The 21,279-nt window shown below is 54.5% G+C and overlaps 1 protein-coding gene across 1 annotated transcript in view; it reads left to right on the forward strand.

The window, feature by feature from the left end:
• The first annotated feature begins 1,676 nt into the window (after positions 1 to 1,676).
• Positions 1,677 to 21,279, forward strand: part of RTN4RL2 (reticulon 4 receptor like 2) — a 55,974-nt gene continuing 36,371 nt past the window's right edge. The window contains exon 1 of the mRNA XM_069233049.1: positions 1,677 to 3,738. Within this exon, the coding sequence (XP_069089150.1) occupies positions 3,708 to 3,738 (31 nt within the window). The 5' untranslated portion in view covers positions 1,677 to 3,707. The remainder of the gene's footprint in view (positions 3,739 to 21,279) is intronic.

Below are 21,279 nucleotides of genomic sequence, written 5' to 3' on the forward strand. Positions count from 1 at the left end.
GGGTGGCATGCACCACACTTAGGACAGATGGAGCACAGGGTGGCATGCACCACACTTAGAACACACAGAGCACAGGGTGGCATGCACCAGACACGGGGCAGAAGGAGCACAGTTTGGTATGCACCAGACACGGGGCAGAAGGAGCACAGGGTGGCATGCTCCAGAAACAGGTCAGACGGAGCACAGTTTGGTATGCACCAGACATGGGGCAGAAGGAGCACAGCGTGGCACGCTCCAGACACATGTCAGACAGAGCACAGGGTGGCATGCACCAGACACGGGGCAGACGGAGCACAGGGTGGCATGCACCAGACACAGGGCAGAAGGAGCACAGGGTGACATGCACCAGACACAGGGCAGACAGAGCATAGGGTGGCATGCACCAGACACAGGGCAGACGGAGCACAGGGTGGCATGCACCAGACACAGAGCAGATGGAGCACAGGGTGGCATGCACCACACTTAGGGCAGACGGAGCACAGGGTGGCATGCACCACCCTTAGGGCAGACGGAGCACAGGGTGGCATGCACCAGACACAGGGCAGCCCGAGCACAGAGTGGCATGCACCAGACACAGGGCAGACAGAGCACAGGGTGGCATGCAGCAGACACAGAGCAGACCGAGCACAGGGTGGCATGCACCAGACACGGAGCAGACCGAGCACAGGGTGGCATGTACCAGACACAGAACAGACCGAGCACAGGGTGGCATGCTCGAGGCACAGGCCAGACCGAACACAGCTCCATGGGTCAGGCAGCGGGTGGCATGCACCAGACACAGGGCAGACGGAGCACAGGGTGGCATGCACCAGACACAGAGCAGATGGAGCACAGGGTGGCATGCACCACACTTAGGGCAGACGGAGCACAGGGTGGCATGCACCAGACACAGGGCAGACCGAGCACAGAGTGGCATGCACCAGACACAGGGCAGACAGAGCACAGGGTGGCATGCATCAGACACAGAGCAGACCGAGTACAGGGTGGCATGCACCAGACACGGAGCAGACCGAGCACAGGGTGGCATGTACCAGACACAGAACAGACCGAGCACAGGGTGGCATGCTCCAGGCACAGGCCAGACCGAACACAGCTCCATGGGTCAGGCAGCGGGTGGCATGCACCAAACAAGGGGCAGACCGAGCACAGGGTGGCATGCTCCAGGCACAGGAAAGTCAGAACACAGGGTGGCATGCACCGGACACAGTGTGGTTGGAGCACAGGGTGGCATGCACAGACACAGGCCAGCCCGAACACAGCTCCAATGTCAGGCAGCCTGAGGGTGGTAGCAAGCAAGACAGAAGCCCCAGCCCAGCCCACCCCCTGAGTGTTGTACTCAAGGTCGTTGTGTTCTCCAGACGTGATACACAAGCGCACCTGAACAGCCCGGTGCCACAGCGCTCCTGAACCGCCCGTGCCACAGCGCAACTGAACAGCCCGGTGCCACAGCGCTCCTGAACCGCCCGTGCCACAGCGCACCTGAACAGCCCGGTGCCACAGCACACCAGAACAACGGTTCACAACGGTTCCACAGCGCACCTGAACAGCCAGGTGCCACAGCGCACCACAGGAGCCGGCAGGAACCCCTGGGTGCAAGGCAGGGGGCGGGCTCAACTTTCAGAAGTAGGGCAGGGCGCCAGCAGCAAGGTTGTACAAGACCAGCCTGTGCGTCCGCGGAGAGCGCCGGCACTTCAGACTAACAGAGAGCGCGGTGGGTGCGCTCTGTCCCCCGACTGCACCCACCCGGGGGTGCCCCCGCCGTGCCCAGCGCACTCTCCGTGCCAGTGATGTAGGATTAGGCCGGGGCGGGAGGGGAGGCGAGTGGGAGGGCATGGACGTGTGCAGGGAGGAGAGGGAGGGGGGAGGAGGAGAGGGGGAGTGCCAGAGGCAGGAGCGGCGGCATGTGGGCTGCCTCAGCTTTAAGCAGGAGGAGCTCAGAGACACGGGCACTTGAAGAGGAGAAGACGTCTGACCCTGCTCCTCGCGCCGGAGAGACTGGGGGTGACGCAGAGACCACCTGCACCCCATCCTTGAGGGCTGGGAGACACCAGCCTGGGACCACCTGCACCCCATCCTTGAGGTCTGAGAGACACTAACCTGGGACCACCAGCCTGGGACCACCTGCACCCCATCCTTGAAGTCTGGGAGACACCAGCCTGAGACCACCCGCATCCCATCAGTGGGACCTGGGAGACACCAGCTTGGGACCACCAGCCTGAGACCACCTGCACCCCATCCTTGAGGTCTGAGACACACCAGCCTGGGACCACCAACCTGAGACCACCTGCACCCCACCCTTGAGGTCTGAGAGACACCAGCCTCGGACCACCTGCACCCCATCATTGACATCTGGGAGACACCAGCCTGAGACTACCTGCACCCCATCATTGGGGCCTGAGAGCCACCAGCTTTGGACCACCAGCCCGAGACCACCTGCACCCCACCCTTGAGGTCTGACAGACACCAGCCTGAGACCACCTGCACTCCACCCTTGAAGCCTGAGAGACACCAGCCTGGAACCACCAGCCTGAGCCCACCTGCACACCACCCTTGAGGTCTGGGAGATACCAGCCTGGGACCACCTGCACCCCATCCTTGAGGTCTGAGAGATACCAGCCTGAGACCACCTGCACTCCACCCTTGAAGCCTGAGAGACACCAGCCTGGGACCACCAACCCGAGGCCACCTGCACCCCACCCTTGAGATCTGGGAGACACTAGCCTGGGACCACCTGCAGCCCATCATTGAGGTCTGGGAGACACCAGCCTGAGACCACCTGCACCCCATCCTTGAGGTCTAAGAGACACGAGCCTGGGACCACCAGCCTGAGACCTCTTGCACCCCAACTTTGGGATCACAGATGCACCAGCCTGAGACCACTAGCCTGAGAACACGTGCCCCCCATCCTTGAGGTCTGAGAGACATGAGCCTGAGACCACCTTCACCCCATCCTTGAGGTCTGAGAGACCAGCCTGAGACCACGTGCACCCCATCCTTGGGGTCTGGGAGACACCAGCCTGGGACCACCTGCCCCACTCCTACAGTCTAGAGGAGAGACCCTGTGAGACCACCGACTGCAGATCGCCAAAAGGTTAAGGAGTCCATCCTCGGACTATCTGTTCCTGTTCCTGTTTAGAGGAGAGACCACCTGAGGCTGGGATCATCAGCTGCACGTCCTGCGATCATCCTTCGTGTGTGGTCCTTGGTACATGTCTTCGTGGTGTTAGTGTTCCACTACACCAGAGCCTCCGGTACACCAGGGATCCGAGACCGAGCTCCAGGGTACCAGAGGATCTAGACACCTGGGACACCTGAACACTGGCTCTATAATACCAGGGGCTGTGAAACACCACTTGCTCCAGAACACCAGAGGCTATAGAACAGTAAGAGCTCCAGGGTCCCAGAGGATTGGGACAGCCGGTACTCTAGAATACAGGGCTGTAGGACAAGGTGGTCCAGAACAGCGAGAGCTTCAGGGTAGAAGTGGCACCTGGAAGCCCTGAGCACCGTTTCAACACCCCCACAGGACATGTGGGCTCCAGAACCGCTCTCACTGGCTGGGATCGGAGCAGTGCAGGACATCTGAGAGTGGGTGCCAGGTTTCCCCCATAACCAGAGCACACTTCATCTCACCTGCGTGCACCCAGGGGAGCCAAGCGCCCAGTGAGACCACCATCCCCAGCCCACGGCAGCCAGCACCTGGCACCATGGCCCTTCAGACCCAGCGCCTCCTGCCTGGTAAGTGCTTCGGCAGGAAGGGGGGAATCTGACCTGTATTGGGAGGGGACATCTAAAGTTTTGTGTGTGGTGATGTCTAAACTAGTCACTTCTCACAGTGAGTTCTCACTTAGCAAGGCTTCAAAGTTTCCCAGCACCACTGCTCCACAGCCACAAGAATGTTACAAACTCCTTGTTCTCAGCTTTAAATGCAGTGGCACCCGCACTTTACTGGGGGACCTTCCCTACGCCAGTCACAGGCGTAAACCCTCCTGCCCTAGATCCGGCTACTCAACTGGGAGCCCGATCTGCCTACTCGTCCACCCCAGCACCTGGATACCCCTCGGGTGATAAGTCCACTATACACATCCTCACAACATAACGTAATGTAACTTAACATAACAGCGAGCCCGGCGGTTAGAGTAAAGAACCTGAGAAGAGGGTAAACGGGCTGTGGCACACCTCAGAGGCTCTGACGCAGCCACGGTGCTCCCCTGGCATAGCGCAGACACAGCGCCCAGTGGTGCGTTTACCTCCTCAGCTTCTCTGTCTATCCATGGATCAGACCCCACCTCAGTCCTTCTCGGCCTCAGACCAGGGGGGTTGTGAAATTTGCATAATTTGTTTTGGCAGAATTACAAAGAAATTTGGAAAAAGTATTCAAAATTATTTGTAGTAATGCAAAATGCAATACCACCAGTTAAAGCTATGTCATAGGGTAAAGTGTGTTTTGGATGCGAGGCTGCCTGAGTAGTTCTTGTGCACTCACTCTAAATTTCTGCTATGAATGGTGCGTAATTAAATGCCTTGGCATCATCATATATTTTTCAGGAACTTCACTTAAATTACTGAAATCATGTGAGATTGCGCAGGCTTGGTGGAAATGTTGTCTCTGCCTCATTTAGGCAGAGTGGACACCGCAGATCACAGGAGTGACCCCTCAGTAAATGATCAGAGTAAATGGACAGATCTGGTCTACCCCCTTAATGTCCAATCTCTGATGTAGGGTCAACCAGATGGAGACTTTACCCCAATCTGCCCCACCACTGACATCTCAAGTTATGCTGAGAGATGCTCAGCAGTCAGTCTTTTTGGCACCTGCCAATTGGCCTCTTTGGTGCCCTCAGTTTTGCTCACTGAGGTCCTGATTTAGAACTTGGTGGATGGGTTATTCCATCACAAACGTTGACGGATATCTCATCTGCCGAATAACAGTACCCATACGACATAATTGGATCATAATATGGCGGACGGGATAGTCGTCACATTTGTGATGGAGTATTCCCCTCCGCCAAGGTCTAAATCAGGCGCTTAGTCTCTTTCTCTCGGAGGTTCAGACCCCTGCTGGGTCTGACTGCCACATCCAGTGTTCACGTCCTCCTGTGGGGGCAACCTCCAGGTGAACCCCCAGATCACTGATTCTGAAACAGGGAGAGTCTTACTGGTGAGGGGCTGGGGGGCCCAGGGTACCTTCACCCCAGCACCAGGGCTCTCAGGTTCTCTGTGGCCAGGGATGTATAGCTCGCCTAGTCCTGTTTTGCTTTCCTTCTGGTCCAAGTAATACTTCATTTCACTTCATATACTGTAGAACTACAAGTGCCTGCATACAGCGCTTCAGCGCCCCACATACGGGTAGTAAGTGCTATGTAAATGCTGCAATACAATACAATGAGAAAACCAGGACTGGATGGGCCACGCACGTGACATGGCACAACTAGAGAGCTCATGCAGTGAGTACAAAAATGAGGTTATGGTGCCCAGCCTGAAAGACCTCCATCCGCTGACGTGGTCTCCTAAAGCACGTGGGACTCCGGTCTCCACGGCTTTATGGCGGGATATTGAGGTACAAAATATCAGCTCCACAATATCGGCGACACATCACCACATTAGTATATTACCCTCTCGGCATAATGGTACTTAATATTGCGGCTCGATAAACCTCCATCTTGTAATGGAACCCCACCCATTCTTGATACCACCCCCTGCCCACCCCAAGGTTGTGTGTCCACCTATCGCTTCTCTGTATCCAGGGCCACTGGAATTATGCGATTCTGCGGCCGTGAAGATTTTCTCATAATTATAGATTTGCCTCATTTGCCACATAATCCATCATCTGTCGCATAACCGGTAGATGCTAACTAAACTCAAACGGTTCAAAAGTTACTAAAAATGCAGCGACGTGTTGCCGTGCGGTGGAAGGCCCTTTGCAAAGCCCGAACGGTCACCTCTTTGGTACTTATTGCTACTCTTGGGTATTAAAATAGTACTAATGAAGTGCAACCGAAAACCAGACAGTGCTACCAAGTTTTAAAATGACAAAATAATTAAATAATACTATTACAAAATGTGCCGCATTATGCCGCATAATTTGCCTTTTCTTGCTGCATAATTTACTCAACGCTCCCGTCTACTTTGACCTTCCCCTGCCCTGGCTTTGTTTTTACATTTATTGCTCGGGTACCAAACCCATGGCCTTGTCTCCTACATCCCTTGACGTCGTTCTTCCGCCTGTCCTTAGACCTTGTTCCTTTTTACTCTGCCAGTGGGTTGATTGGTTTCTTCCCCGTGTTCTTTGACCTTCTCTCTCCGCCTACACTTGTCTCTCTAGCCCTGGCCATGTCCATCTGGCCCTCCACCGACTCCTTGTCTGTGTCTCTCTCTTGATTCCTTGCCCTTGTCTTCTCAACCATCCATTTCACTTTCCTCTCTACTCATTCCTCGGTTTTGTCTCTGTTTGAACCCTGTGTCCCCACTAATCCCTTCGGCTTGTCTCTCTGATACCATTGGCTCAGTTTCTCTGACTATTCCTTAGTTGTGTGTCTCCAGGCCTCGTCTGCCTTGTCTCTCACAGCATCCTTTGGTCTTCTGTCTCCAACCATACTTTGAGATATATAGTAGATTGCAACAGTGCCCAGAGGCGTCAAGGCGCTATGCTTTACTTTAGATGTGTGTCTCTGCGTGTCCTCCTGCATTAGACATGTTTCTCACCCTTGTCTCTCTGTCCATCTGTTATCTTTTGTGACTTCTGTGCCTCTTCCGTTCCACCCTATGATGGCGTCTGCCCTGCACCATTCCACCCCGACTCCAACCTCTCTGCCCATGGGACCTCAGTCACAAAAAAAGAGCAAAGAGCCAGAGACGACACGTGTTTCACTCCCTATGGTAAGTCTACCTGGGGCTTTTTCAAGGCTAGCAATAGTCGTCAGAGTAGATCCATTTGTTGAAACACGTATTAACCCGTCAATATATTCAGTCAGTCTGAGAGCGCAACAGGTATCATTACCCGACAGATCATGTCCCAGGCTAAATTCAACGTGGGATTTAGCCCGGTACATGATCCGTCGGATAATGATACCGTTTGCGCTCTCAGACTGACTGAATATATTGACTGGTTAATATGTGTTTCAAAAAATTGATCTACTCTGATGACTATTGCTAGCCTTGAAAAAGCCACAGGTAGACTTGCCATAGGGGGCGAAACACGTGTCGGCTCTAGCTCTTTGCTAAAACTTTTATGACCCTCTGTTTGAATGGGCATCAATACACAACATTGGATTCACCATCTCGACCCAACGTGTTAATTTTATATTACAAACCATTATAAATCACAAGTTTGGAATCTTACATTTGAATATAATGTGGGTCTTTCAATTCACCACTGTTTCAAGATTTTGATTTGGGGCAAATTGGTTCATACCCCATTTGATAACCCACTAATTGGATTGGAAAGGGCATTCTATAGGATGAGAGAGTTGGGCCATAGGAACTCTGTTTCTTGAATCACAAACAAAGAGCCATCTTCACTCATGTGAGGCTTTATCAATCCACGCAAACCCATGTGTGACAGTGTGAAGTCGTGTTATCCCACGCAAAAGCACGTGCTCCAGGGTGGATTAACGTCAATCCACGCAAACCCATGTGCACCAGGGTGGATTAACGTCAACCCACGCAAACCCATGTGCACCAGGGTAGAGTCACGTAAACCCAGGCAAACCCATGTGCACCAGGGTAGAGTCACGTAAACCCACGCAAACCCATGTGCACCAGTGTGAAGTCATGACAACCCACGCAAACCCATGCGTGACAGTGTGAAGTCATGTCAACCCACACAAACCCATGTGCGCCAGTGTGAAGTCATGTCAACCCACACAAACCCATGAGTAGCCGCATAAATTCATGGCAATGCATACAAACCCATGAGTAGCCGTGTGAAGTCATGTCACAATGCTACACCCATGAGTAGCGATCTGAGGGTCCATGCAGGAGATGCCATTAGGGTCCCAAGGTGCCCCATCATTGTGTGAAATCCTGGGGCCCTCTCTGAGCGGTAACTGGGGAGCTTTGCAGCAGTTGTATGACCTCAGCAGAATGGTGGCTGGTGTCTGACCTCAGCAGAATGGGGGCTGGTGTCTGACCTCGGCAGAATGTGGCGGCTGGTGTCTGACCTCGGCGGAATTGGGGCTGTTCTCTGACCTCGGCTTGTGACTGACCTCGGCAGAATGGCGGCTGGTGTCAGACCTCGGCGGAATTGGGGCTGGTGTCTGACCTCAGTAGATCCCTCAAAGGTATCAGGGTTCCTCACCACTGTGTGAAATCCTGGGGTCACGTTAAATGTACTGCTCTGGTGGTAACTGGGGAGTTGTGCAGAAAGAGGTTGCAGTTCCTGGTCGGTAACTGGGGAGCTGCGCAGTAAGAGGTTTGCACTGCTGGGTCAGTAACTGGGGGGGCTGTGCACTAAGAGGGTTACAGTGCCTGGTCAGTAACTGGGGAGCTGCGCAGTAAGAGGTTTGCAGTGCCTGGTTAGTAACTGGGGAGCTGTGCAGAAAGAGGATTGTAGTGCCTGGTCAGTACCTGGGGGACTGTGCAGTAAGAGGATTGCAGTGCCGGGTCAGTAACGTGGGGGCTGTGCAGTAAGAGGTTGGCAGTGCCTGGTCGGTAACTGGGGAGCTGTGCAGTAAGAGGTATGCAGTGCCTGGTCAGTAACTGGGGAGCTGTGCAGTAAGAGGTTTGCACTGCTGGGTCAGTAACTTGGGGGCTGTGCAGTAAGAGGTTGGCAGTGCCTGGTCGGTAACTGGGGGAGCTGTGCAGTAAGAGGTATGCAGTGCCTGGTCAGTAACTGGGGAGCTGTGCAGTAAGAGGTTTGCACTGCTGGGTCAGTAACTTGGGGGCTGTGCAGTAAGAGGTTGGCAGTGCCTGGTCGGTAACTGGGGAGCTGTGCAGAAAGAGGATTGCAGTTCCTGGTCAGTAACTGGGGGACTGTGCAGTAAGAGGTTAGCAGTGCCGGGTCAGTAACTGGGGAGCTGTGCAGTAAGAGGTTGGCAGTGCCTGGTCAGTAACTGGGGAGCTGTGCAGTAAGAGGTTTGCAGTGCCTGGTCAGTAACTGGGGAGCTGTGCAGTAAGAGGTTTGCACTGCTGGGTCAGTAACTTGGGGGCTGTGCAGTAAGAGGTTGGCAGTGCTTGGTCGGTAACTGGGGAGCTGTGCAGAAAGAGGATTGCAGTTCCTGGTCAGTAACTGGGGGACTGTGCAGTAAGAGGTTAGCAGTGCCGTGTCAGTAACTGGGGAGCTGTGCAGTAAGAGGTTGGCAGTGCCTGGTCAGTAACTGGGGAGCTGTGTAGAAAGAGGATTGTAGTGCCTGGTCAGTAACTGGGGGACTGTGCAGTAAGAGGTTTGCAGTGCCTGGTCAGTAACTTGGGGGCTGTGCAGTAAGAGGTTGGCAGTGCCTGGTCGGTAACTGGGGAGCTGTGCAGTAAGAGGTTGGCAGTGCCTGGTCGGTAACTGGGGGAGCTGTGCAGTAAGAGGTACGCAGTGCCTGGTCAGTAACTGGGGAGCTGTGCAGTAAGAGGTTTGCACTGCTGGGTCAGTAACTTGGGGGCTGTGCAGTAAGAGGTTGGCAGTGCCTGGTCGGTAACTGGGGAGCTGTGCAGAAAGAGGATTGCAGTTCCTGGTCAGTAACTGGGGGACTGTGCAGTAAGAGGTTAGCAGTGCCGGGTCAGTAACTGGGGAGCTGTGCAGTAAGAGGTTGGCAGTGCCTGGTCAGTAACTGGGGAGCTGTGTAGAAAGAGGATTGTAGTGTCTGGTCAGTAACTGGGGGACTGTGCAGTAAGAGGTTTGCAGTGCCTGGTCAGTAACTTGGGGGCTGTGCAGTAAGAGGTTGGCAGTGCCTGGTCGGTAACTGGGGAGCTGTGCAGTAAGAGGTTGCAGTGCCTGGTCAGTAACTGGGGAGCTGCGCAGTAAGAGGTTTGCACTGCTGGGTCAGTAACTGGGGGGGCTGTGCAGTAAGAGGTTTACAGTGCCTGGTCAGTAACTGGGGAGCTGCGCAGTAAGAGGTTTGCAGTGCCTGGTTAGTAACTGGGGAGCTGTGCAGAAAGAGGATTGTAGTGCCTGGTCAGTACCTGGGGGACTGTGCAGTAAGAGGATTGCAGTGCCGGGTCAGTAACGTGGGGGCTCTGCAGTAAGAGGTTGGCAGTGCCTGGTCGGTAACTGGGGAGCTGTGCAGTAAGAGGTTTGCAGTGCCTGGTCAGTAACTGGGGAGCTGTGCAGTAAGAGGTTTGCACTGCTGGGTCAGTAACTTGGGGCCTGTGCAGTAAGAGGTTGGCAGTGCCTGGTCGGTAACTGGGGAGCTGTGCAGAAAGAGGATTGCAGCTCCTGGTCAGTAACTGGGGGACTGTGCAGTAAGAGGTTAGCAGTGCCGGGTCAGTAACTGGGGAGCTGTGCAGTAAGAGGTTGGCAGTGCCTGGTCAGTAACTGGGGAGCTGTGTAGAAAGAGGATTGTAGTGCCTGGTCACTAACTAGGGGACTGTGCAGTAAGAGGTTTGCAGTGCCTGGTTGGTAACTGGGGAGCTGTGCAGTAAGAGGTTTGCAGTGCCTTGTCGGTAACTAGGGCGCTGTGCAGTAAGAAGTTTGCACTGCCTGGTCAGTAACTGGGGAGTTGTGCAGTAAGAGGTTTGCAGTGCTTGGTTATGCAGTGCCTGGTCAGTAACTGGGGAGCTCTGCAGTAATAGGTTTGCAGTGCCTGGTCAGTAACTGGGGAGTTGTACAGTAAGAGGTTTGCAGTGCCTGGTCAGTAACTGGGAAGCTGTGCAGTAAGAGGTTTGCAGTGCCTGGTCAGTAACTGGGAAGCTGTGCAGTAAGAGGTTTCAGTGCCAGGTCAGTAACTGAGGAGCTGTGCAGTAAAAGGTTTGCAGTGCCAGGTCGGTAACTGGGGAGCTATGCAGTAAGAGGTTTGCAGTGCCTGGTCAGTAACTGGGAAGCTGCGCAGTAAGAGGTTTTCAGTGCCTGGTCAGTAACAAGGGGCTGTGCAGTAAAAGGTTTGCAGTGCCTGGTCTGTAACTGGGGGGCTGTGCAGTAAGAAGTTTGCACTGCCAGGTCAGTAACTGGGGAGCTGTGCAGTAAAAGGTTTGCAGTGCCGGGTCAGTAACTGGGGAGTTGTGCAGTAATAGGTTAGCAGTGATTGGTCAGTAACTGGGGGGATATGCAGTAAGAGGTTTGCAGTGCCTGGTCAGTAACTGGGAAGCTGTGCAGTAAGAGGTTTGCAGTGCCTGGTTAGTAACTGGGAAGCTGTGCAGTAAGAAGTTTGCAGTGCCAGGTGAGTAACTGAGGAGCTGTGCAGTAACAGGTTTGCAGTGCCAGGTCAGTAACTGGGGGGCTATGCAGTAAGAGGTTTGCAGTGCCTGGTCAGTAACTAGGGAGCTGTGCAGTAAGAAGTTTGCAGTGCCTGGTCGGTAACTGGGGGGCTGTGCAGTAAGAGGTTTGCACTGCCTGGTCAGTAACTGGGGAGTTGTGCAGTAGGAGGTTAGCGTTGCCTGGTCAGTAACTGGGAAGCTGCACAGTAAGAGGTTTGCAGTGCCTGGTCAGTAACTAGGGGGCTGTGCAGTAAAAAGTTTGCAGTGCCTGGTCGGTAACTGGGGAGCTTTGCAGTAAGAGGTTTGCACTGCCAGGTCAGTAACTGGGGAGCTGTGCAGTAAAAGGTTTGCAGTGCCGGGTTAGTAACTGGGGGGCTGTGCAGTAAGAGGTTTGCAGTGCCTGGTCAGTAAATTGGGAGCTGTAGAGTAAGAGGTTTGCACTGCCTGGTCAGCAACTGGGGATCTGTGTGGTAAGAGGTTTGCAGTGCCAGGTCAGTAACTGGGGGGCTGTGCAGTAAGAGGTTTGCACTGCTGGGTCAGTAACTGGGGAGCTGATCAGTAAGAGGTTTGCAGTGCTTGGTTATGCAGTGCCTGGTCAGTAACTGGAGAGCTGCGCAGTAAGAGGTTTGCACTGCTGGGTCAGTAACTGGGGGGGGCTGTGCAGTAAGAGGTTTGCAGTGCCTGGTCAGTAACTGGGGAGCTGTGCAGTAAGAGGTTTGCAGTGCCTGGTCAGTAACTGGGGAGCTGTGCAGAAAGAGGATTGTAGCGCCTGGTCAGTAACTGGGGGACTGTGCAGTAGGAGGTTTGCAGTGCTGGGTCAGTAACGTGGGGGCTGTGCAGTAAGAGGTTGGCAGTGCCTGGTCAGTAACTGGGGTGCTGTGCAGGAAGAGGTTTGCAGTGCCTCGTCAGTAGCTGGGGAGCTTTGCAGTAAGAGGTTTGCACTGCCAGGTCAGTAACTGGGGAGCTGTGCAGTAAGAAGTTTGCAGTGCCTGGTCGGTAACTGGGGGGCTGTGCAGTAAGAGGTTTGCACTGCCTGGTCAGTAACTGGGGAGTTGTGCAGTAAGAGGTTAGCGTTGCCTGGTCAGTAACTGGGAAGCTGCACAGTAAGAGGTTTGCAGTGCCTGGTCAGTAACTAGGGGTCTGTGCAGTAAAATGTTTGCAGTGCCTGGTCGGTAACTGGGGAGCTTTGCAGTAAGAGGTTTGCACTGCCAGGTCAGTAACTGGGGAGCTGTGCAGTAAAAGGTTTGCAGTGCCGGGTCAGTAACTGGGGGGCGGTGCAGTAGGAGGTTTGCAGTGCCTGGTCAGTAACTGGGGAGTTGTGCAGTAAGAGGTTAGCAGTGCCTGGTCAGTAACTGGGGAGTTGTGCAGTAAGAGGTTAGCAGTGCCTGGTCAGTAACTGGGGAGCTGTGCAGTAAGAGGTTTGCAGTGCCTGGTCAGTAAATTGGGAGCTGTGGAGTAAGAGGTTTGCACTGCCTGGTCAGCAACTGGGGATCTGTGTGGTAAGAGGTTTGCAGTGCCAGGTCAGTAACTGGGGGGCTGTACAGTAAGAGGTTTGCACTGCTGGGTCAGTAACTGGGGAGCTGATCAGTAAGAGGTTTGCAGTGCTTGGCTATGCAGTGCCTGGTCAGTAACTGGGGAGCTGCGCAGTAAGAGGTTTGCACTGCTGGGTCAGTAACTGGGGGGGCTGTGCAGTAAGAGGTTTTCAGTGCCTGATCAGTAACTGGGGAGCTGTGCAGTAAGAGGTTTGCAGTGCCTGGTCAGTAACTGGGGAGCTGTGCAGTAAAAAGTTTGCAGTGCCAAGTTAGTAACTGGGGGCTGTGCAGTAAGAGGTTTGCAGTGCCTGGTCAGTAACTGGGGTGTTGTGCAGTAAGAGGTTCCAGTGCCTGGTCAGTAACTGGGGAGCTGTGCAGTAAGAGGTTTGCAGTGCCTGGTCAGTAAATGGGGAGCTGTGGAGTAAGAGGTTTGCACTGCCTGGTTAGCAACTGGGGATCTGTGTGATAAGAGGTTTGCAGTGCCAGGTCAGTAACTGAGGGGCTGTGCAGTAAGAGGTTTGCACTGCTGGGTCAGTAACTGGGGAGATGATCAGTAAGAGGTTTGAGGTGCTTGGTTATGCAGTGCCTGGTGAGTAACTGGGGAGCTGTGCAGTAAGAGGTTTGCACTGTCTGGCCAGTAACTGGGGGGCTGTGCAGTAAGAAGTTTGCAGTGCCTGGTCAGTAACTGGGGCGCTGTGCAGTGAGAGGTTTGAAGTGCCAGGTCAGTAACTGGGTAGCTGTGCAGTAAAAGGTTTGCAGTGCCGGGTCAGTAACTGGGGGGCGGTGCAGTAGGAGGTTTGCAGTGCCTGGTCAGTAACTGGGGAGTTGTGCAGTAAGAGGTTAGCAGTGCCTGGTCAGTAACTGGGGAGTTGTGCAGTAAGAGGTTAGCAGTGCCTGGTCAGTAACTGGGGAGCTGTGCAGTAAGAGGTTTGCAGTGCCTGGTCAGTAAATTGGGAGCTGTGGAGTAAGAGGTTTGCACTGCCTGGTCAGCAACTGGGGATCTGTGTGGTAAGAGGTTTGCAGTGCCAGGTCAGTAACTGGGGGGCTGTACAGTAAGAGGTTTGCACTGCTGGGTCAGTAACTGGGGAGCTGATCAGTAAGAGGTTTGCAGTGCTTGGCTATGCAGTGCCTGGTCAGTAACTGGGGAGCTGCGCAGTAAGAGGTTTGCACTGCTGGGTCAGTAACTGGGGGGGCTGTGCAGTAAGAGGTTTTCAGTGCCTGATCAGTAACTGGGGAGCTGTGCAGTAAGAGGTTTGCAGTGCCTGGTCAGTAACTGGGGAGCTGTGCAGTAAAAAGTTTGCAGTGCCAAGTTAGTAACTGGGGGCTGTGCAGTAAGAGGTTTGCAGTGCCTGGTCAGTAACTGGGGTGTTGTGCAGTAAGAGGTTCCAGTGCCTGGTCAGTAACTGGGGAGCTGTGCAGTAAGAGGTTTGCAGTGCCTGGTCAGTAAATGGGGAGCTGTGGAGTAAGAGGTTTGCACTGCCTGGTTAGCAACTGGGGATCTGTGTGATAAGAGGTTTGCAGTGCCAGGTCAGTAACTGAGGGGCTGTGCAGTAAGAGGTTTGCACTGCTGGGTCAGTAACTGGGGAGATGATCAGTAAGAGGTTTGAGGTGCTTGGTTATGCAGTGCCTGGTGAGTAACTGGGGAGCTGTGCAGTAAGAGGTTTTCACTGTCTGGCCAGTAACTGGGGGGCTGTGCAGTAAGAAGTTTGCAGTGCCTGGTCAGTAACTGGGGCGCTGTGCAGTGAGAGGTTTGAAGTGCCTGGTCAGTAACTGGGGAGCTGTGCAGTAAGAGGTTTGCAGTGCCTGATCGGTAACTGGAGACTGGTGTCTGGTGAGCCTTGGTCTGATCTCTGCAGGGACCAGAGGCTGGTGTCTGACCACAGACCGCTAGAGAGAGCAGGGGCTGGTGTCTGACCTCCGTATGGGGTGGCATCTCATCTGAATAGATAGCAGTGGCTGTGTCTGACCTCTGGGGGATATGGGTGTTGGTGTCTGAACTCCAGTGGGAGTTAGTTCACGGGGACTGCTGCCTGACCATCGCAGAGAGTGAAAGCTGGTGTCTGACCTCTAGAGAGAGCAGAGGCTAGTGTCTGATCTCCGTAGGGAAGAAAGCTGGTGTCTGAGCTCTGCAGAAAGCAGAGGCTGGTGTCTGACCTCTCGAGAGATCAAGGGCTAGTGCCTGACTCCGCAGAGAGTGAAGGTTCGTGTCTGACCTCCGCAGAGGGAGAAGGGTTGGTGTCTGGGCTCTGCCGAGAGCCGAGGCTGGTGTCTGACCTCTGTAGAGAAGTGCTAGTGTCTGACCTCCGTAAAGAGTAGAGGTTCGTGTCTGTCCCGCACAGAGCGAGGGCTGGTGTCTGACCTACGAAGAGAGCGAAAGTTGATGTCAGACTTCCACAGAGAATGAAGGTTGGTGTCTGACCTCCGTAAAGAGTAGCGGTTTATTTCTGTCCCGCACAGAGCAAAGGCTGGTGTCTGACCTCCGAAGAGAGCAGGGGCTTGTGTCTGATGACTGCAAAGAGTGAGCCTTGGTCTGACCTCTGCGGAGAACAGAGGCTAGTGTCTGACGTCAGTAGGGAGAAGGGCTGGTGTCTGTGCTCTGCAAAGAGCAGGGGTTAGTGCCTGACCTCTGCAGAAAGTGAAGGCTGGTGTCCGACATCTGCGGAGAGCAGAGGCTGGTGTCTGATCTCCGTAAAGAGAAGGCTGGTGACTGAGTTCTGCATGGAGTGAAGGCTGGTGTCTGACCTCTGTGAAGGCTGGTGTTTGACCTTTAGAGAGAGCAGAGGCTGGTGTCTGACCCCCGTAGAGGGCACAGCTGGTGTCTGAGCCCTGTAGAGTTCAAAGCCTGTGGTCTGACCTCTGACAGAGGCTGGTGTGTCTGAGCTCTGCAGAGAGCAGAGGCTGGTGTCTGACCTCTCGGCTGAGAGGTGAGCTTCCTGTCCCTGGGCCAGATGCTGTTTATCCTGCCTGTGTCTGCGGATTGTTGCTGAGTTTGAGAAACTGGAGAGGAGGGAATAGGAGGGACCCTGGGAGACCAGGTGTCTGGGGCGGAGTTAGGTAACCGTGCGGAGGAGAGAAAGAAAGAGGAGAGGTGGGGAGTGGTGAAGAAAACTAGGGAGAAAGAGAAGCGAGAAGGATGGGGGTAGCCTGGAAAAGGGAGACCCTTGATGTCGGTGCCTTGTCGCCCCCCTCAGACCTCTGAGCCTGAGTGGCACTGACTGACCGAGTCCTGGCTCTGTCTGTCCGCCCATCCCTGGCCCTGCCTGTCCGTCCATCCCTGGCCATGTCCGTCCATCCCTGGCCATGTCTCTCCACCCATCCCTGGCCCTTGTCTCTCCTCCCATCCCTGGTCATGCACTCCACCCACCCCTGCGTCCTGTCTTTCCTCTCATCCCTGGCCCTGTCTGTCCGTCCATCCCTGGCCATGTTTCTCCCAGCATCCTTGGCCCTGTCTGTCCGTCCATCCCTGGCCATGTCTCTCCACCCATCCCTGGCCCTGTCTGTCCGTCCATCCCTGCCCATGTCTCTCCACCCATCCCTGGCCCTTGTCTCTCCAACCATCCGTGGACTGTCTCCCTCTGTTCCTTGACTTCATGTAGCCCCAGCTCCCACCCGCCCCTTTCCTTCCACCCTCGTTTGTCCCTACCCATCCCATGTCCCTCCACCCATCATCTCAACCTGCCATTCTATCCACCAATCCCATGTCCCTCCACACCCTCCCTTGTCTCCACCCAGTCCATGCCCCTCCGGCCTCCCCTTGTCCCACCCAGTCCATGTCCCTCCACCTCCCACCTCCACCCATCTCATGCCCCTCCACCTCCCATCTCATGCCCCTCCACCTCCCATCTCATGCCCCTCCACCTCCCATCTCCACCCATATTATGCCCCTCCACCTCCCATCTCATTCCCCTCCAGCCTCCCCTTCTCTCCCCATCCCATGCCCATCCACCCTCCCTTTGTCCCACTCACCCCATGCTCCTCCACCCTCTCCTTGCACCCATCCCATCCCATGCCCCTCCACCTTCCCTTTGTTCCACCCATCCCATGGCCGCCCCTCACGGTTCCTTGTCTCCTCCTGGTGTCGTCCCCTGCCCCCCCCCCCCATCCACTCAACCTGCCTTTAACCCCCCCCCCCCCCCCCACCAACCCCCCCACCGGGTTCCTTGTGTCCACCCAGCTTGACCTCACCTCCCTCGCCCCTCTCCCACCCCCTGGCCCAGTATCTTCGAGCTGCCCACACTCGGATTACGGACGGAGCTGGATTTTGGTGCCAAGTTTGAGAGAAATCTGTTCAGTAATTTCCCATCTCCAACAACAAGAGGACTCGTGATTCACAGCCCCGCAGAAAGGCAGGTTTAGCCCCTGAGATAGCACAGCTGGTTCGTGCGCCGACTGCGGCGGTCTGCGCCAAGCCTGGGTCACGTTTACATCGTGGCAGGGCTGGCGCAGCCTTTCCTCCTCCCGAGGTCGGCGAGGGGAGTACACATCATAGCGAGAACCGGGCGTGCGGGGGTGGTCCTGCCCCCTTGTTTTTCTTGTCGCACTTCTTCGTCGCCAGTTGATGGTGTCCTGGCTGCGGGTGTGCCAGGGGCACCAGAGGTGGGGAGTTGCCACCCTGGCACTAGGGGTACCGGTCCTGGTGGCTTGTAGATTATGCTGCTGGTTTTCATTCTTTTGAAGATGGTTTTAGCCGAAGGGGGCCAGTGGGGTTCCAGTTGGGGGGCAGGGAGGGGGCGAGGTTAGTTTTGTTCAGGACCCAGTGAGGCGTGGGGCAGCATGTAGGGGGCTCTTCAAGGAGGAGTCACTGGACCCCGAGAGGCCAGGCCGGGCATCGCCAGCACCCAGAGGCTGGGTCCCTGGGTCTGTGGTTCCTTGAGGGGGAGGTGGGTGCCCAGGGTGGGAGGCTGGATCAGTAGTTAGGAGTTGTTCTTGGTAAGTGATAAGGGGTGAGTTTCAGGCAGGCCCTGGACATTCAGTTCTGGGTGATGTGCAGCGTTTGGGGTCTCTGATACCGGAAGCAGAGGAGACCTTCGGGTAGATGTGTGCACCACCCACATGTTGGTGAGTCTTGGTATCTGTGAGTAGGCCACCAGGGGGCCCTTATAGAGGCTGGAGGTGGCAGCAGACAGTGTGGAGCCCCCCGCAGGTGACTGGGGTCCCCTGGGACCCGGAGATGCCCATGGGACTGACTGTAGGAACAAGCAAGCCTCCCTTCTCTGGTTCCATGTGGGACCACGCCCTTCCCTTGCAGCCACGGGACCTTCAACCCCCATTTGAGTAAATCAGTCTTGGTTGAAAAAAGTAATAATCTTTAGAAAAACACCAATACATTTAACAATATCATGCAAATAATTTCTGTCTCACTATAAATTATTAATTTATTTTTGTTCCAAAAAAACAAAGCTTTAATTAACACATTACAAATGACATATCCAGGTTAAAAAGCTTCCAGTACATCAATGATTCTGACATGTAGACCAGTTAACATACAATACAGCTTAAGAACCTCGTGTGGGAGAAGGCCCTGCTCAGGGATGAGGTTTGGCAGGTTGGGGGTCGCCGAGGCACCCCCATCCTCCTGGCTCTCAAACATGGTTGAGACACCGCAGTGCCCCAGTTCCCTGCGTGGGGCCCTGACCTTCTCCAGAGCCCGCGAGAGGCTTCACAAGGGCCACACGGAGCCCTGGCACCGGCTGGAGACCCGAGGGGTCCACCCAGGTCCGGACAGAGACCACCGGTCCCGGCGCAGACCCCAGCCTGGCCCTCTGCCCAAGAGTCTTGTCTGGGGGCTCTCCCCCCACCGGAGCCCAAGCACCACAGCGGCTCCTCAGCTGAGGTACACAGCACACACCCATTCCAGGGCATGGACATACATACACATGTACACATTCCAGGGCATGGACACACATACACATGTACACATTCCAGGGCATGGACACACATACACATGTACACATTCCAGGGCATGGACACACATACACATGTACACATTCCAGGGCATGGACACACATACACATGTACACATTCCAGGGCATGGACACACATACACATGTACACATTCCAGGGCATGGACACACATACACACGTGCACATTCCAGGGCATGGACACAGAAAACATGTACACAACACATTCCAGGGTATGGACACACATACACAAGTGCACATTCCAGGGCATGGACACACATACACATGTACACATTCCAGGGCATGGACACACATACACACGTGCACATTCTAGGGCATGGACACACATACACATGTACACATTCCAGGGCATGGACACACATACACACGTGCACATTCCAGGGCATGGACACACATACACATGTACACATTCCAGGGCATGGACACACATACACACGTGCACATTCTAGGGCATGGACACACATACACATGTACACATTCCAGGGCATGGACACAGAAAACATGTACACAACACATTCCAGGGCATTGACACACATACACACGTGCACATTCCAGGGCATGGACACACATACACAGGTGCACATTCCAGGGCATGGACACACATACACATGTACACATTCCAGGGCATGGACACACATACACATGTACACATTCCAGGGCATGTACACAGAAAACATGTACACAACACATTCCAGGGTATGGACACACATACACACGTGCACATTCCAGGGCATGGACACACATACACATGTACACATTCCAGGGCATGGACACAGATACTCATGTACACATTCCAGGACATGGACACACATACACATGTACACATTCCATTGCATTGACACACATACACACATGCACATTCCAAGGCATAGACACACATACACATGTGCACATTCCAGGGCATGGACACACACACGTACACATGCCAGGTTACTGCCACACATACACACGTGCATATTCCAGGGTACTGACACATACACACGTGCACATTCCAGGGCATGGACACACATCACAGTCCATATAGCATTACTGCTTTTGTCGGATCGCCCCCCCCCACCCGTCATTCTCTTTCTCTGCCCCCCCCCATCCCCCCTCCCTCGCTGGGTCTATTCATAGCCCCGGACGCTGTCAGCTCCGCTCCACGTCCGACCACAGCCTACATAATGTATGATGAAAGGAGGAGTCATGTTACAGCTGTGAGGACAGAGCCGACCTACAGAACCAGCACCGACTGGACTCACAGAACCAGCACTGACAGAACTCACAGAACCAGTACTGACTGACTCACAGAACCAGCACCGATTGGACTCACAGAACCAGTACTGACTGACTCACAGAACCAGCACTGGCTGGACTCACAGAACCAGTACTGACTGGACTCACAGAACCAGTACTGACTGACTCACACAACCAGCACGGACTGGACTCACAGAACCAGCACTGACTGGAGTCACAGAACCAGCAGCGACTGGACTCACAGAACCAGTACTGACTGGACTCACAGAACCAGTACTGACTGGACTCACAGAACCAGCAGCGACTGAACTCACAGAACCAGTACTGACTGGACTCACAGAACCAGTACTGACTGGACTCACAGAACCAGCACCGACTGGACTCACAGAACCAGCACCGACTGGAGTCACAGAACCAGCACCGACTAGACTCACAGAACCAGTACTGACTGACTCACAGAACCAGCACCGACTGGACTCACAGAACCAGCACCGACTGGACTCACAGAACCAGCACTTACTGGACTCACAGAACCAGCACTGACTGGAGTCACAGAACCAGCAGCGACTGGACTCACAGAACCAGCACTGACTGGAGTCACAGAACCAGCAGCGACTGGACTCACAGAACTAGCACTGACTGAACTCACAGAACCAGTACTAACTGACTTACAGAACCAGCACTAACTGGACTCACAGAACCAGCCTCACTGGAGTCACAGAACCAGCACTGACTGGACTCACATAACTACCACTAACTGGACTCACAGAACCAGCACTGACTTGAGTCACAGAACCAGCACTGACTGGACTCACAGAACCAGCACTGACTGGACTCACAGAACAATCACTGACTGGAGTCACACAACCAGCACAGACTGGACTCACCGAACCAGCACTGACTGGAGTCACAGAACCAGCACTGACTGGACTCACAGAACCAGCACTGACTTGAGTCACAGAACCAGCACTGACTGGACTCACAGAACAATCACTGACTGGAGTCACAGAACCAGCACTGACTGGACTCACAGAACCAGCACTGACTGGACTCACAGACCCAGCACTGGCTGGACTCACAGAACCAGCACTGACTGGACTCACAGAACCAGCACTGACTGGACTCACAGAACAATCACTGACTGGAGCCACAGAACCAGCACTGACTGGACTCACAGACCCAGCACTGACTGGACTCACAGAACCAGCACTGACTGGAGTCACAGAACCAGTACTGACTGGACTCACAG

The sequence above is a fragment of the Pleurodeles waltl genome, chromosome 4_2, assembly GCF_031143425.1.
Source record: "Pleurodeles waltl isolate 20211129_DDA chromosome 4_2, aPleWal1.hap1.20221129, whole genome shotgun sequence".
NCBI classification, from domain to species: Eukaryota; Metazoa; Chordata; class Amphibia; order Caudata; family Salamandridae; genus Pleurodeles; species Pleurodeles waltl.